We start from the raw sequence: 16,048 nt of genomic DNA on the forward strand, positions 1-16,048 counted from the left end.
AAATCTGAGAGATTTTTTTGAAGTTTGTTTGAATACAGATCTTCTCCCTGAGTTAACAAATTAATTATACAGTTATTAAAAAATATATTTCAAGATAAGAATCAATATTTATAATATCTTTGTATTTTATTGATTTTCTCGAGAGTCAAATATTAATTTTTTTTATTGTTATTAAAGATAAATTGAATATTAATGTCTTAAGTAATACTCACCACAGCAAGTAAAGGACTATAGATTTGTCTCAAAATTTGATACAATGACTCTGCTGCGCCAGTAGTCAGAGTGATAATATTTATATTATTTAGAGAATCTTGACTAGTTAATTCTTGTGCAGATGTTTTATAAAATATTATAGATTTTTTCATACCATCTTGAATCTACAATAAGTTTGAATACATATTTATTACACAACAAATACATATACCATATTAATATTAAAGAGACACTGTCTGTTACACTTTTACAGCTAAACCACCCAACTGAATTTGATGGAATTTAGTACAAAACAAGCTTGAACACCAATTTAAATAGGTTATTTTTTTAAATCGATAACCTACAACTGCCTCCCCCAGCACGAAGGCAAAGTTCCAGGCGAAAACTTATATTATATATGTTCAGAAAAAAATTACATAACTAACCATTGTAAAAAATAGTAGTGATTGTCCACTATTCATAACAATTTGTAGCACAAGTGATTGAGAGTTATGAATAAAATTTATTAATGCTTCTTCATTTTGCTCCTTAACTTCTTGTGTTGGTATACAAAAGAATTTTTCTGAAATATTTTGAAAATTTGAAATTCAAATAGTTAAATAACATTCAATTACTTTAAAATTATTTTTAAATTAATTACTTTAGAAAGTATAAGTATTAGTACCAGTTAGGTACAAATCAAAATCTAGCTTTTCTTGATTATTTAACAAATTCTGTGCTTTCTATCTCTTATAGGCCATCCCATGGTAAGTGGTCTCCACTACAAAAACTGGTAACAATTCCTTATAACGCCTATGCGACACCAACCTTGAGATTAGAGATGTTTAGGTCCCTATTGCCTATAGTTACCCTGGCTCACTCATAAAGTCTGCAAGCCTGTCTGAGTAGTTGGGCTTGAAGAAAGCCGTATCACCAAATCGAATCATTCAGTTGAAACGAAAAAGAGTTGACCTTAAACTATGTCTAATTGCGATATATCTTGCGATGGTGTCATTGGTCGTCTTCTAGTAAAAATTTTATGATGCAATAGTGTAACATTACAAAAAAATACATTATTATAATGTGTTCTTATTTCTAATACAAAGTTTAGCGATATCCAAATACTTTATTTTACCTGTTGCATTTAATATAAATTCACGAACAAGGCTCATTTTAGCTCAAAAATAGAAGCCTATCGATCACAAATCCATAACATTAATGCTTAAAAGGGAAATGTTTTTACTTTGTTGTCATAGCAACCGGCTTATAAATAAAGGTTGTTTGACGTTTAAACTCAAACGATATTTGACAACTCATTATGACAATTGTTATTTACCCTAATCCAAAATAAACAATTTATAACAATTGGATATAATATATCTTTGAAACATATAAGATGTATGTTTAAAAAAAGAGTGTAATGGAATATATTCACCATCAGTAGTCAGTACATTTTTTTACTTTGGCAATAATGTAATTAAAATTAAGTCAACTCAAAAGTCATTAACAAATATAAATCTATTGTCAAAGTCAAAGTGAAAATTACAGTTCTCTTCTATATAGTTATTTTCTGAAACCTAACTTTGCCTTGTATCAAGTTTCCAGATTGCGACAATTACAAAATTATAATTTGTCGTGATTACATTATTCCACTATGCTGCGCGGTCGATCAGTAAGTACATTAAAATTTATTAATTTGATACCCAAAATTTTCTTTTAACCTTACTTTTCTGTATAATTATTTCCAGGTTGTCAACGCTATTCGTAAATTACAAGCTATTACACTTTCTAGCGATACCACACAACATGTAGACACGACTTACATGGAAATTCCAGTTTATGATGTAGACAAACCACAAACATTAGAAAAGAGGAAGGCCAGGTACCAACTCTTTAGCAATTTTACAAAAAACTATTTATTAAACATCATCGTCATTTAATATATGAAATAATAAACTTGGTTTTACAAATGAATATAATATGATACTTGGAATATTATAACTTGAATTTGTGCGAGCCACATAGACGGGATAGGTATCACCCATTCATCTTACATCCTAGCACTAAGAAACAATATAGTATTGTTGTGTTTGAGAGAGCCAGTGTAACGAAAGGCCTAGTATAAAGAACCATAACATCTTAGTTCTCAAAATTGGTGGTAAGGGTTGGTAAATATTTTTGAGAAAGCTTATGTCCATTGGTGTAATCATTTTCATCAGATAGCCCATCTACCATGCATTCTTATATCAAGTAACTAAATATGGTTATATTCCTTTTTTCAGACTTCATTACCAGTCACGCAAGAGAGGAATGTTGGAGAATGATCTTCTTCTAAGTACTTTTGCTAAAAAACATTTGGATGGTTTTAATGAGAACCAAACAATGATGTATGATCGTCTCATCAATTCTCCCAGCAATGATTGGGACATATTTTACTGGATTATTGAAAAGAAACCAACACCAAAAGAGTTTGACAATGAAGTCATGGATCTTCTAAAGAAACATGCAAAGAATGAAAACAGAAATGCTCTATCACAACCACCTCTATACTAATTATATTTAATTTGTAATTACTTGAATAGTATGTAGAATCAGATTATGTTTAGAAATCAATTAATTATAGACTTAGTAAATGTTAAATTATAAATTGATTACTTTAATAATGTTTATAAAGTATTATTATTAAATAGAATATATTAGTAGTAGATTTTCTTCAAAATGTGAAGCAAATTATAGTAATATTTAGGTTGCACACAAATATCAATTATTTATTATCATAAAAGAAAATTATCTTCAACTACTTCAATAACTTGTGACAGTATTGTTCTTTGTTTCAATATTTCCATGGGAAGTTATATACTCTTGGGCTTCAGGGCAATTTAAATTTCTTAGATATATTTTATGTCAATTTTAAGAATGGAAAATAATAATAGATAACAATCATAGTTAAAAATGTTAAATAAAGTATGTAGTACTTTCTAGAACAATAAAAAATAAAGATAACATTTTATGTCTATTTTTTTAATTATTTAAAAAATATAGGCTTACAATGAAATAATTCTTTCTTCTCTACTATTGTTTTAGTTGTTTTATATATAATATCAGATTTTACAGTTGTTCAAATTAAATATATACATCTAATCATTCAATAAACACATCGGAATAACAAATTATCAGTGATTGATATTAGTTTTTAGTCTTTATCCAATGAAACTGTAGCCAACCAAAACGGGCAAAAAACCACATTTGACATCAAATCGACGCGAATATCATTGATCGAGAGCTTTAATGTTCTATAGCATTCATTATGGATTTGAGAAAAGGTTGAGTTTTGAATGTCGAATAAGCCATGGAATAAAAGTGTGATGTGAAATTAAAGTGGACGTAAGTAGTTGAGTGGGATAGTGTTTAATTAATTAAGTAAATATATATTGATTAAGAACTGTTAGTAGTCCATAATATAGGTGTGCTATTGGAAAATCGCATGGAATGCGTAAATCTAGAGTTAGTTTATTGATATTCCTTCTTCGATAAGAATAGGCTATGTGTGTATAGAAAAAAGGTAAAATAGAAACCGAAAATCGGCCGGTAATATGCTGAGTATAAAAAAATATTGCTGCGAACCTAAAAAGGAAGACGTAAGTTTTCCAAATATTTTGTAGTATCACAAAATGTAAAAAGAAGTTCTTGAATTAAATAGAAAAAAAATAATCATCAATAAATTTATCGCCATAACCATATACCTCCTCTACTTAACTAACTTACTGTCGTCCTATAAATGTCTTCTGCTCCAAAAAATTATTGGTTTAATCCTAGCAATTGCCAAATATATTGGTTGTACATTTAATCCATAAAATTCACGGATATTTATTAACATAAGAATTGATAACATTAAGTGCTTAAATATATATACAAATATGAATTAAAAATAGTTACAGTATAAATCTTGACCGCGTGGAATGGTGGCAAGAATGCTAGTTGCAGCATTTCCCCGTTGAATCGCAATTCCGATCCTCTGGGCTAAAAACGAACCAGCCCTCCTGTCACCAGTGGAGGCAATAAGGCGAGGTGTTAATACTTTTGATGAAGCTTTTTGCACCATCACTCCAAGGGCCAAGGGTTTCCACAGCAAAAGGGACAAAAAAGTAATTTGACATAAGACACGAATATTTAGATCTTTTTTTTGCTTCAGCTTTTTTCACAGCGGCACCGGCTCTTAACAATATTTCTCGGATATGATAGGAGACGGGGACAACGTGTCAACGCATGTAGCGTCTCACACAAGGGTCCGTCCTCGTTCCCAGGGAACCAATGTTAATCCATCAGGTCTTTTACTATCATCACGTCTCATTCCACGAGGCTCTGTAAGAGCAGGAACGTCGATGGTGGCAAGAGCCCTTTTTATTGTATCATTAAGAGAACCGTAGCGGAAAATCCTGCCTGTACTCCTTGGGCATGAGAGACCATGTAAACCGAAAGAATCCACCTCCTTTCCACACGGGCATCTGTGCTCAGAGCACAGCGGTGTTCCCAATCGGAGACCAATTGATATGCGGAAACATTCATTATCTAAAAGTGTCCCAATATTTTTAGAGGGTAATCAGTTCAACCACTGACTTGACTCTTTCGTTGATAACGCTAGAAGCCTGGCACGGTTTTGGGCACTTGTTAAATTTTGTGTCAAGCTGTATAGTGTAATGTGGACCAATAGCGAATCCCAAAGTTTTTGTTTTGTAACTTACTTAGGGATATCATCATTAGGCCACTTTACCTTCAAGGCTTCTATCGCCTCAGTAATATCTGTGATTATATTATTTATTATCAGTAACGGATATAGATATAGCCCTTGTTAAAAAAATACTACTTAAATTTGCTACGTCAAGCCTTCTAAGTCTGTTGGTAAATTCACCACTATTGTTATTATTGTATGTTTGTGCTTATGTTCAGTATATAATTTAGAACTGATTAAAAATATGTTGTCAAAATTACCATATTGACGTAATAATTGGATTACAAAACGGTTTACTGTAAACAAACTTCGTTTGATTGAATTGGCCCCCGAATTTTCTGATGTAAAACGCAAATGAACCTTGTTTCGCTAAAAATATTAACATATTCATTAAAATGTGTATGAGCATCGATGACCTAATACAGACATTTCGCTCGACCCCTCGTCGGCACCTATAGGACCTACGCAAGTACGCAGTCGGGCTTGGTGCGGTTCAGTAATCATTTGTGCGCACATTATTCCCTTGAATAAATAACTTGGTGCGTAATCTTTATTTTGATGAGTTTTGCTGAGCTATCAAGTGATGTCTTATAATTTGTGTTGATTGTGAATGACTACGTCAAAGGTCAGCCCGCAATCTTATCTTTTGCTCTTTATATATTAGCGTTGTGGATCAAGTGAAGTCAGTTAACTGAGAACTGTTAATGAAATTACAAAGTTGAACGGTGTGAAAAGTTATTAATAAAATTTATTTTTGGAATTTCACTGTCAATTTTGGTGTTACAGTATTGATTGAACGTGATAATTTTAAGTGAACAATAATAATTGTGTTTAAGACAATGCCTATTCGTCGTAGCAAGGTATGAAGCTCTCTTTTGTTAATTAATTTAAGGTATAATGCGATATTAATGGAATACGCCAATTTCTTTAGACGACGAAGAAAATTAGGTTATATATATTTCTTTTTTCTTATAAAAAAAATATTTTTTAAAGAAATCAGTCCTCGCCTTAAGCATAATAAGTGCGCGGGTGAAAACTATGTTCTGACGATATCCCCTCCCCACCGAAACCTGGCGCGAATTACTTGACTGGACTTGACTATCAACCCCAGACCCAAAAGCAGGGCGCCTTGAATTAAGAACCTAAAAGCCTGTATAGAAATTGCTTTTTGGCAATGCTTAGAGCTAGAGCTTCTAGTGGGATTAAATATTTGTTTTTTCTTAAAGCACTTTGATTAGTTGTCGTTATTAAATAAATCCACCCGTTTAATATCGTCTAGGACTACTCAATGATCGAAGATAAGATTCTAAACATTCATAGCGGTAGTACGTTTAAGGCTAATAATAATTTAATATGTTAACTTTTTATAAAACTTTAGTTTTTAACTATTAAATATTATTTTAACTCGTTTATGAATTATTTATTTTAAGCAAAAAACGATCGCAAGAAAATAGCAATTATAGGTACCTGTAAATATTTGAAATGATTTTAAATGAGTAAACCTCACTGGCTAAGCTAATTTAAATATAATATGTACTTATATGAAATATAAAAAAAGTAGTTTTCTAAAAACATATATTTAAAAGAAATTTTAATACAGTTATGCTCGATTTCGGTATGTATGTACGTAATAGATATGTTACGTTACGTGATGTTTTTAGCTTTATCACATTTCTAAGTTACTATATATAATAATAAACCTAAGTTTAAGATAGGGAAATGATTCGAATACCAATGGACCAGATTCGTTTATACGTAACGGAATTTTGGTTGTTCCACTTAACTTCGTTGTTTTGTTTGTTAAGGAGAAAAAGGTTTTGTAGTAGTCTTTAATTATTTTTTTCCTAAGAACATACTTGTAACTATATAAATATACAACCAAAACCTTCGAAAAAAATATCGAATTGAGTTCTCTAGCCTATATTGGGAAAAGTTCTGAGATTCAGTATGTAGACGGGAAGACTACTTACGATGCATGGACCTTCGTCTCAGAGTGTCTTTGTGACGACGGGATTAATTAATAAATCAATTAAAGCACACTTACACATGTGCGTGCACTCGCATTATATAGTTGTTAACCGAACTTTAAGGTTATTAAGGATTGATACCCTACACTCCAAAATATGAAGTTTAAGCCTCGGATAAGGCAGCTTACCATAACACTGGTTCGGAAACATTACAGACCTACAAATCCAAAAAAATTGAAATGCACAATTAGCTTTCCTTAATAAGTCTTAAAAAACTAGAATCAAGCAACTTCCGAAAATGGTCATGCTTCATTGCTGCTAGAATCAAATCTAGAGTTAACAAGTATCTTCTAGGCAAGCTTGCTAGAGACCGTAGACAGTGTGTTGTGTTGACAATGCAGCTTAACATCAGGCAAGACAACGGTTAAACGCTAGCCTATTATGGCTAAAAAAACTGCTTTGCACATGGCCCTTAATCACTCGAACTTTAATCCAACGCATGGAGTGTAGCAAAAATTACGTTGTCAGTATTGTTGTTAAAGCATAATATGGTTGACCAAAATTATGCTTCAACGATTCTCATTTTAAATTAAGCTGATTATCAAATAATTCCTATTGCTATACGTATTGGATTTTTTATATCTTGTTTTTTAAATTGTTATTTGGTACTTTTCTGATATAATCCGACAATTTTATCATATGAGTTTAAGAGAGCTACTACGTGCTAAAATGTGGTGCAATCGTCGTAATAAAACTATTATACGTACATAAAAATACTTTTAGAAAAATAAATATAATTACAAAAAAGTCATTCTAAATATTGCACATTGAATAAGTAATATCGTTATTTTTTAATCGGGTATAAGTATAGTAGAGCATACTTCCAGTTTACTACGAATCTCTTTTCTCATTTAAATTGTTAGGTATATGAGGTTCAGTGCATCTACACGTTGGATATGTACAACATTTCAAGAAACGCTATACTTGCGTCGCTATTAATTTATTTATAAAATTATGCAATAATTTAAAAACTGAAAGAAAGAAGGAATGGTCAATAGAGACAAATAGTAAAAGCTAAATTTTAAATTGTAAAAAGATTAGTACTTTTGTATCAAAGTTTTAAATATTTATTAAAAGGATTTTTTTTAACTTAACAATTATTACAAAGTTGTGAATTTGTCTGTCGATGTCTATGGCTGTGTTAGGGAAGGGTGCATGTGTACTAATATTATATGTTAGGGGAGGACTTTGAAGTAATAATTAGTGTATTATATTTAAGTTGTAATTAGTGGTAATTATACAAAATGTATGTTAAATAAATTCGCATATTAAAAACATAAATTTATTCGGACTATTTGCATATTATTAAATTTGATATAAATGCAAATTGAAAGTATAACTCTTGAATTCGGAATATTTTATTCTATTTCGAATTATTTTCTTAGTCTTTATTTAACTAGCGACCCGCTCGGCTTGGCACGGGTGCAATGCTGATGCCTGACACTAAATATACTCCAGTCTCCAGAATGTCTTACAACGTTCACAGTTTTTCAGTCATTAAACAATACAAACCGCTATGACCTTGCGTTTTAAATCTGTAATATCATCGAAAATGTTCATTTAAATTGCATTCTGTAAAGGGCCATATTGATTTATATTAAATTCACATAGTATTTAGGGTACTTAATTGGATAAGGATTAATGCAGTATTGCTTAAAATAAGCCATTATTTCTCGTAAAAAGTAAAGCACAAAAATGGTTATTGTAGGTTATCTCGAAGAGATTGCCATACAATCGCGGACTTTTATCAAGACTTTTTAAGGTTTACAATACTGTAGTACATTATTTTGATCGATCTCGTAGGGTTCAGCCAGCGTTTGCAATGTAAGCGCAAAAATTGTGTTTATTAACGACATCACATATAATAAGCATACATAGGGACAGACTGCGGTAAGCGACTTTGTTTTATACTGTGTAATAATAATGATGGAAAGTTTCTTAAAATATATTTTATTCGTGGGAAAAAAATACTACACCTATTGCAAAATACTACACGGATAAAGTTTTTGCGAAGTTTGATTACTCAAACTAAAATCTTTGTTAATCAATTTAGTATGCGTTTTGCTGTCTCTGTAAAGTTATTGTCATGTTTTTAAACTAAATACACATTCAATTAGCTAATATTACAGATTTCTTCGGCATAGTTTTACATAGATATAGACAATTTTACTACTTTTTATAAATTGTTATATTCGAAACAGTATTTTTTTCTTTTTTATAGTAAATATGGTAATTCTGTTGCGAACTCGTTTTTTTCTAGTATAGAACATTGTGTACGTCTTAATAGTTATCAATTAAGGTACCAATTTTTACCTCTTAACTCATAATCCTTAATAAAAAAAAAAAACATTTTTTTTAATTTTTACCATGAAATGCAATAGTTTCGATCACGCAATATCAGGTTGACAAATAACTTTTATGAGTGGTATCTAAAATAGCGGGGGTTTTTCCAGTAGGATTATTTATTGCACGGTAACAGCTACTCCAAATATAAATGATGAATATATTTTTTAAAGTATTTACAAATTATTAATATATAATTATAATCTTATCCCTGTAAACAAAGGGGAAAAAGTAATTACAGTGTTAGTTTTACCTTGCAGATTATATTTTATACGCTATTTCGTATGGGAGTTGTTACATTTACCTGATATATCATACTAGTTTTATAATAAAATACCTTATCCTCCTAATTAAATCAACATACATTCAATGCGAATATTAAATGCGTTTTTTAAACCTATTCTTATATTTTCCTCTGCCTTCTCGGATATATTAATACTGTTTGAATTGTTTTTTTATCCTTTTTCGAATTTAATTCGAAGCACATAGAGTTTATGAATATAATAAAAAAAAAGCATAAACAATAAATATGGCTATCACAACTTTTTTATGTTTTGTATCAATAGATGATATCATACAGATGGAACGTCTTTCAGGTATTAGTAAAATGGATTTACGAAAACCAGCACAAAATACAAGCAGTACGATACTGTAGTTCTTTGCTGCGCTACAAGGAGTTGGAGGAGAGCGCACAAATAGAGCCCGAAGCAGTAACAGCTCCGCAAACGACACCTCGCCCTCAAATAACACCAGAATTTTCTTTCAAGGTATGCGTGTTCACGTAATACATGCCCACTCATGTATTACGTGAACAGTCTGATTACTAAGTGATTTGCCATATTATTTATATGCAAACATATAAATTCGTAGGTACTTACGTTAATAGAAATAACATATTCATACACATGTTTTGTGTATGAATATGTACCTACCTATAAATTATTACTTAATTAAGTTACTTCACTAACTTATAAAATAAATTACACTTACCTACATACCTACCTACATACTTCCTCTTATCAATTATCAATTATACTGATTATTGTTTATTTATTTTTATGTTACTTATTGTTTTTGTTCTTTAGGTATTACACATTATTCTGTTTTATATATATATATATACATATATATATATATATACATATATATATATATATATATATATATATATATATATATATATATATATATATATATATATATTTATAACGAAATATTATTACATAATTCTTTATGGGATCGTATATCGTCCGAGCTCTTGTTTAAGCATACAAAATTGTCACCGGTTAGTTGGTACCCGCAAGACAGGCTTGCCTAGTGCGGGACCACTGGATGTTTTGTGACTGATAAATTTTCATGTCAATAAATTTATTTTTATTTTATTTTTTAATAATCCTAAAATATTAAAATTTGTCTACGAAGTCTACGAACAAAAATATCGGCTGATTTTTTTATAAGTAGGCTATTTACTTACTATCCAACCGGCATATAAACGCTTGTATGTATAAATAGTCGATGTAAATATAAAAATAAATCGATAAAAAATATTTTTTTGTATACTTGCAGTATGATGATCTTCAAGTGAGACTAGCAGCGCCGTACCAATTACAACCGAAGCCGGAAGCGAATGAATTAGGTTTTGGAAAATATTTCACAGATCACATGCTCAAAATAAATTACTTTAAGGAACTGGGCGGATGGCAGAAACCGGAAATTATTCCTTTCGAGAATTTGTCGATACACCCGGCAGCGAAAGCTCTACATTATGCTATACAAGTATGTGGGGATCTCCGGTATACATAGAAATCATTTTATCAGGCGAACAAACATGTTTATTTGTAATCTTCCTATGAACTTAAACTCAATATTATAACGCTTGTTTATTAAATATGAGGTTAATATGTAGTTATAATACTTGTAACACAAAATACATGGTTTATGTAAAATCCGTCAATCGTGCAATGTATAAGTAATAGATAATAATATTTGTTACGTCCGATATTCACATTAATAATTATTAAAAAATGTTGATTATTTATTACTATTGATGTATTCCAAATGTTTCAGTTATTTGAAGGATTGAAGGCATATAGAGGGGTTGATGATAAAATACGATTGTTTCGACCAGACTTAAATATGCAACGTATGAATTTAGCCGCTCAGCGATCTGGTTTACCGATGTTCGACGGCGAAGAACTAATTAAATGTTTAGTCCGGCTTATTCAAATAGACCAAGAGTGGGTTCCTCACTCCGAATCGTCCACGCTGTACTTACGTCCCACTTTAATAGGCACAGAGGTGAGGCTCATTTATATTACTTTTTCTTTCGAGCTGAGGCGTCTGCAACGAAAGACTTATTGTTAGAAAATATCCGCTTGTATATAGTGTTATTATAAACGAAGTAAATAGCTAAGTAAATAAGTCATACTTTATTCATTCTATCTAATCGACTTTCAAATAGAATACAAAATGCATTTTCGTGAAAAGTTTAACTTTAAGAGCAAAGGCAAGCAGGCTATTCTGTTGAGACTGACATCCGCCAAACCTACCAAACTTGTACAATGTACATTGTACCATGACCAGATTAGTCGATATGTTTTTCTCAGAATATATTTTTAATAAAATGCAGTTGGCATTGTGATGTTTTCATTCACCGACACACTTCAAATTAATTGGAAATCGTCATCACAATCAGCAATGTTTAGGTATATTTTATCGACCAGGCGATCATTCCTTGCCCTATAACTAAGTAGTCATTCATAGTATTATAGTTTTATTCATTCATCATTAAAAAGCAATAGTTTATGACGTCGTAAAATATCTTTCGTTTATTCAGCCAAATTCTTATCAAAATGAATTATATAAGTACACAAATTGTAACATAAATACAATAAAGGTGGCAAATAAAGTTATCATTTTCATTCCAAGATTTTCTCTTATCTTAATGAAAGATAAAAACAGCAAAATGTGCCAATCTTCTCATCATTTTGGCATATGACCTTGCTTATGTTTATATAAAAGTCAGGCTAATATTTTTTTGCCTTATCATCTTGTAAATCATAGGCTTAATATTTTTACTTTCGTTATGATTTTATAACAACGCCCACGAGAGCTAACAAACGCAAATATTATTTAACTACGCAAGTTACAATTACACAATATTTGACATTACTTTAAGGTGATGTAATTATTTAAATTTGATAATGGGTTATATATTGTGGTTAGTAATATTCATATTTATGGATAGTTTATAAAATAATTGCTGCGTTGAGTTTGCTATCCCCCGCGTGCCCGCCCCGACTGCATATACATATGTACATAATATGTATATTAGTCTTACTCGTTCTTCCACCTTGTGTAGCAAAAAGACGTTTTGTAATTTATTACTTTTTCCTTATTTGATTGTTAAATAAATAGTTTTTATTTGTTCCATACCAGCAAAAATATACTAACTGATAACTATCAATGATAAAATAATGCAATTTTTATTATTCTTTAAAGCCTACGTTCGGTGTAATGGAGCCAGATTCAGCCATGCTATTTGCAATTTTGAGTCCTGTGAGCGCTTACTACAAGACCAGAAGCGACGGAGCGGTCTCTATTTACGCGGACCCGAATGTCGTGAGAGCATTTCCAGGCGGAGTCGGCAATAGAAAAGTTGGGTCGAACTATGGACCTACTATAGGTATTTATATTCAATATATCGTCATGGCAGGACATTAGGATCTAAAGCGTTTTATCTGGCCACTATATCGATTTACTTGTGTACCATAATATTACTTTATACAACAGAGATTTATTTTGTTGCAGCGGTGACATCGCGCGCAGCCAAGTTAGGTCACCAACAAGTGTTATGGTTATTTGGACCGGATAAAGAACTAACAGAAGTTGGAGCTATGAATATTTTTATAGTCTATATTAATGAACAAGGAGGTAATTCAACATATTATTCGTATTTTACCTTTTACTTTTTATCTGTAAATATAATTTAATGTTATTAGAATATTGATGAAGTTAATATCATTTCATTAAACGGAACGAGTCAAACTGTCAACAATCGATTATCCGTGTAAGACGCTACATATTGTCATGTTATCGTAACGATAGCACGCTGACCTTATGACCAGTATATTCTCGCTACATATCTGAAGCAATAAACGTGGTCGCTAACATCATTTTATTTTTCTAGACTGAATTATATATCTGTTAGGAATGTAATAAATATTTAAATAAGACTATAACCTGACCTTACAGTGACTATAATACAATATCATACGTTTTTATATAGATAAACAATTAAGTACACCGCCTTTAAATGGACTCATCTTACCCGGAGTCACTCGGCGGTCGATTTTAGAGCTGGCAAGCCAGTGGGAAGATTTGACTGTAAAGGAAGAGGTAATCACAATGGAACGACTTATCGAACTCAATAGCAAAGGACGGGTAAGATTGCGTTACATCTATGTTTTAAAAATTACTAAATATTTGTATTTGGTAGTATATTTCAAATTTATCATAATTATTTTGAATAAAGAATTTTAAAAGTTAGTATAAATAATATACATGATATTTACAATATCACACCACGGCTAGAATATTATATAGCCTCGAGCTCTAAACGGTATACAGGCCACCCGATAGGTCCGAAGTGTGCTATGTGCTATTGTCGTGGCCACTATTAGCTTAAATTTATCGCAAATAGTAACATTATAATACAATTGAACTATTTGTCATATGAAACAGTTGCTAGAGATGTTCGGCGCGGGCACGGCGGTGGTGGTGACTCCCATCAGCAACGTGGGCTACCTAGAAGACAACATCCCTATCCCCACCATGAAGCAGTCTCAACCTGTGTTCCAACGGCTCAAGGACACGCTTCTTGCCATTCAGTATGGCCACATAGACCATCCGTACGCAAAAATTATATCATAGTACACGACGCAAGTCACGAAAACGTTGTGCACTCTCACTTCGAACTAACTTGAGTGATTGTTTGCATCCTTAGTGAAATAAACAGTGAACGGATTGTGTCGAACTTCGTAAAACTATAACTTATACGTTTTGCGAGAACCATTCGTATATTATGTAACGTTAAGATAACTTTGAAGGACGTTTTGGCGAGAGGATTAAAGAACGTGAAGAAGTGGAATGATATCTGCGTACTGTACTGTGAAACTCCATTATTTATCATTATTCTGTAAATATTTGTTTCATTAATATTTCAATATTATTTAATTATGTTGTATTGTATATGAGTTACTTGTTTTTGAGTCTACGGGTCAGCGGGTGAACTTTTATTAAAATTTCGACTAACATAAAGCAATATTACGTTCAAAAATGTTATCATTAAGTTAGAATTACTAAGAAAGCAAAGCAATGGCAAAATAAAAATATTATGAGAGCTAGCCAAGAATCTGGATTTTAGAACATTGATATTCACTTAGTGTGGAATAAAATACGATTATCGATAAATCGATAATAGTATTTTATTTATACCGATACCGAATACGGTGATAATCCAAGTTATGAGGTAAAGTCACTGAAAGTCATATTGATTTATATATGAAGACGAAATATAGTCTTCATGTATTAAAGTCTTGAAAAGAATTTGTGAAAGCAAATTTTATTACGCAATTGTTTTTGCATGTTATTCGTTTTCGGGTTAAGGCAAATTTCGAGGACAGAACTTCACGAGATCAATATAATATGCTGTTATTAAAATAATAACAACAATAATATATCTCGTATTTCAATAAACAATACGTCAAATAATCTTAACTTTCCCGTTTAATAAATATTAATATTATTGTTATCGGAGCGTCGAGTTCGATTCATTTACTCGATCGTATTTTGTTCACATTCGAGAAAATTAGTAAACACTTTGTAAAGTATTATCATATCATATTTAAAATATTACAAGAAACCAATACGAATTGAAAATTCAATTTTCGAATACTTATTAATTCTTTAAAAAAATATTTACTCATAAATTGTAATCGAAGAATCGTTTTGTAGTGTCATTTGCAATACCTGTCTGTACTGTTGTATTTTTAAAGTATTGTATGGTAATCTACACAAACAATTGACCTGGTTTAATGAAATTTTCATATAAAAATATTACTTTTTTCTTGATTTTCCGGGTTATGGTCGTCTTGTATTGCAAATAGAATTAGCCTTTTCAATTAGGCGAAAATATGAAATATATTACGAATCTGAGATGAAAACTTTTGAAGAATTGAATAAAAATCAACATTGCTTTATACACCGAAGAGGGTTCAATGCCTTATACTCCTTTGTAAGCTTTTCCTGTGGATAATTTTATTTTTGTATAAAATTTTAAATGTTTGTTTAAGGTATGTAAGTATTATGATTATATTTTAAAGAGGCCTCATAGGTCATTAGAAACTAATAGTAGTTGTATTTTTCATGTAAAGTTGTTTTTTTTTTCTAGTCTAAGAATCTGTACATTTTTATTATATATTTATAAATATATTAATGTATTCCTGCAGCCTTTCATTTTATTATTTCATCGGACTAAGTCAAGCTAAAATCAATTAAAATTTATATTGAGTATAAATTACAAATATGTTTTTAAATTATTTAGGAAAAGCAATAGAAGGCATAAGCCACGTGATAGTAAGTCACCTTCGCCCACAGCATAATATAAAGCATAACTGACGCACGTTTAACTCATCGTTTGAGCCGGAGAACAGTAAAACAAAGTACCTATTGGTGTTTAGCGATACAAAAAAAACCT

General features: G+C 30.9%; 2 protein-coding genes across 2 annotated transcripts; both read left to right on the forward strand.

Annotated features, from left to right (window-relative positions):
* Positions 1–1,702: 1,702 nt before the first annotated feature.
* LOC125077706 (succinate dehydrogenase assembly factor 2-B, mitochondrial-like) lies at positions 1,703–3,150 on the forward strand. Its single transcript, XM_047689712.1, has 3 exons — positions 1,703–1,864; positions 1,941–2,074; positions 2,475–3,150. The coding sequence occupies exons 1-3, from the start codon at positions 1,847–1,849 to the stop codon at positions 2,743–2,745; spliced, it is 423 nt and encodes a 140-aa protein (XP_047545668.1). The 5' UTR covers positions 1,703–1,846; the 3' UTR covers positions 2,746–3,150.
* A 2,439-nt stretch (positions 3,151–5,589) lies between these two features.
* Positions 5,590–15,758, forward strand: LOC125077582 (branched-chain-amino-acid aminotransferase, cytosolic). Its single transcript, XM_047689536.1, has 8 exons — positions 5,590–5,781; positions 9,888–10,058; positions 10,858–11,067; positions 11,359–11,589; positions 12,793–12,976; positions 13,102–13,224; positions 13,580–13,734; positions 14,035–15,758. The coding sequence occupies exons 1-8, from the start codon at positions 5,761–5,763 to the stop codon at positions 14,221–14,223; spliced, it is 1,284 nt and encodes a 427-aa protein (XP_047545492.1). The 5' UTR covers positions 5,590–5,760; the 3' UTR covers positions 14,224–15,758.
* The last annotated feature ends 290 nt before the right edge of the window (positions 15,759–16,048 follow it).

Source organism: Vanessa atalanta, chromosome 4, assembly GCF_905147765.1.
Source record: "Vanessa atalanta chromosome 4, ilVanAtal1.2, whole genome shotgun sequence".
In the NCBI taxonomy this organism is placed as follows: Eukaryota; Metazoa; Arthropoda; class Insecta; order Lepidoptera; family Nymphalidae; genus Vanessa; species Vanessa atalanta.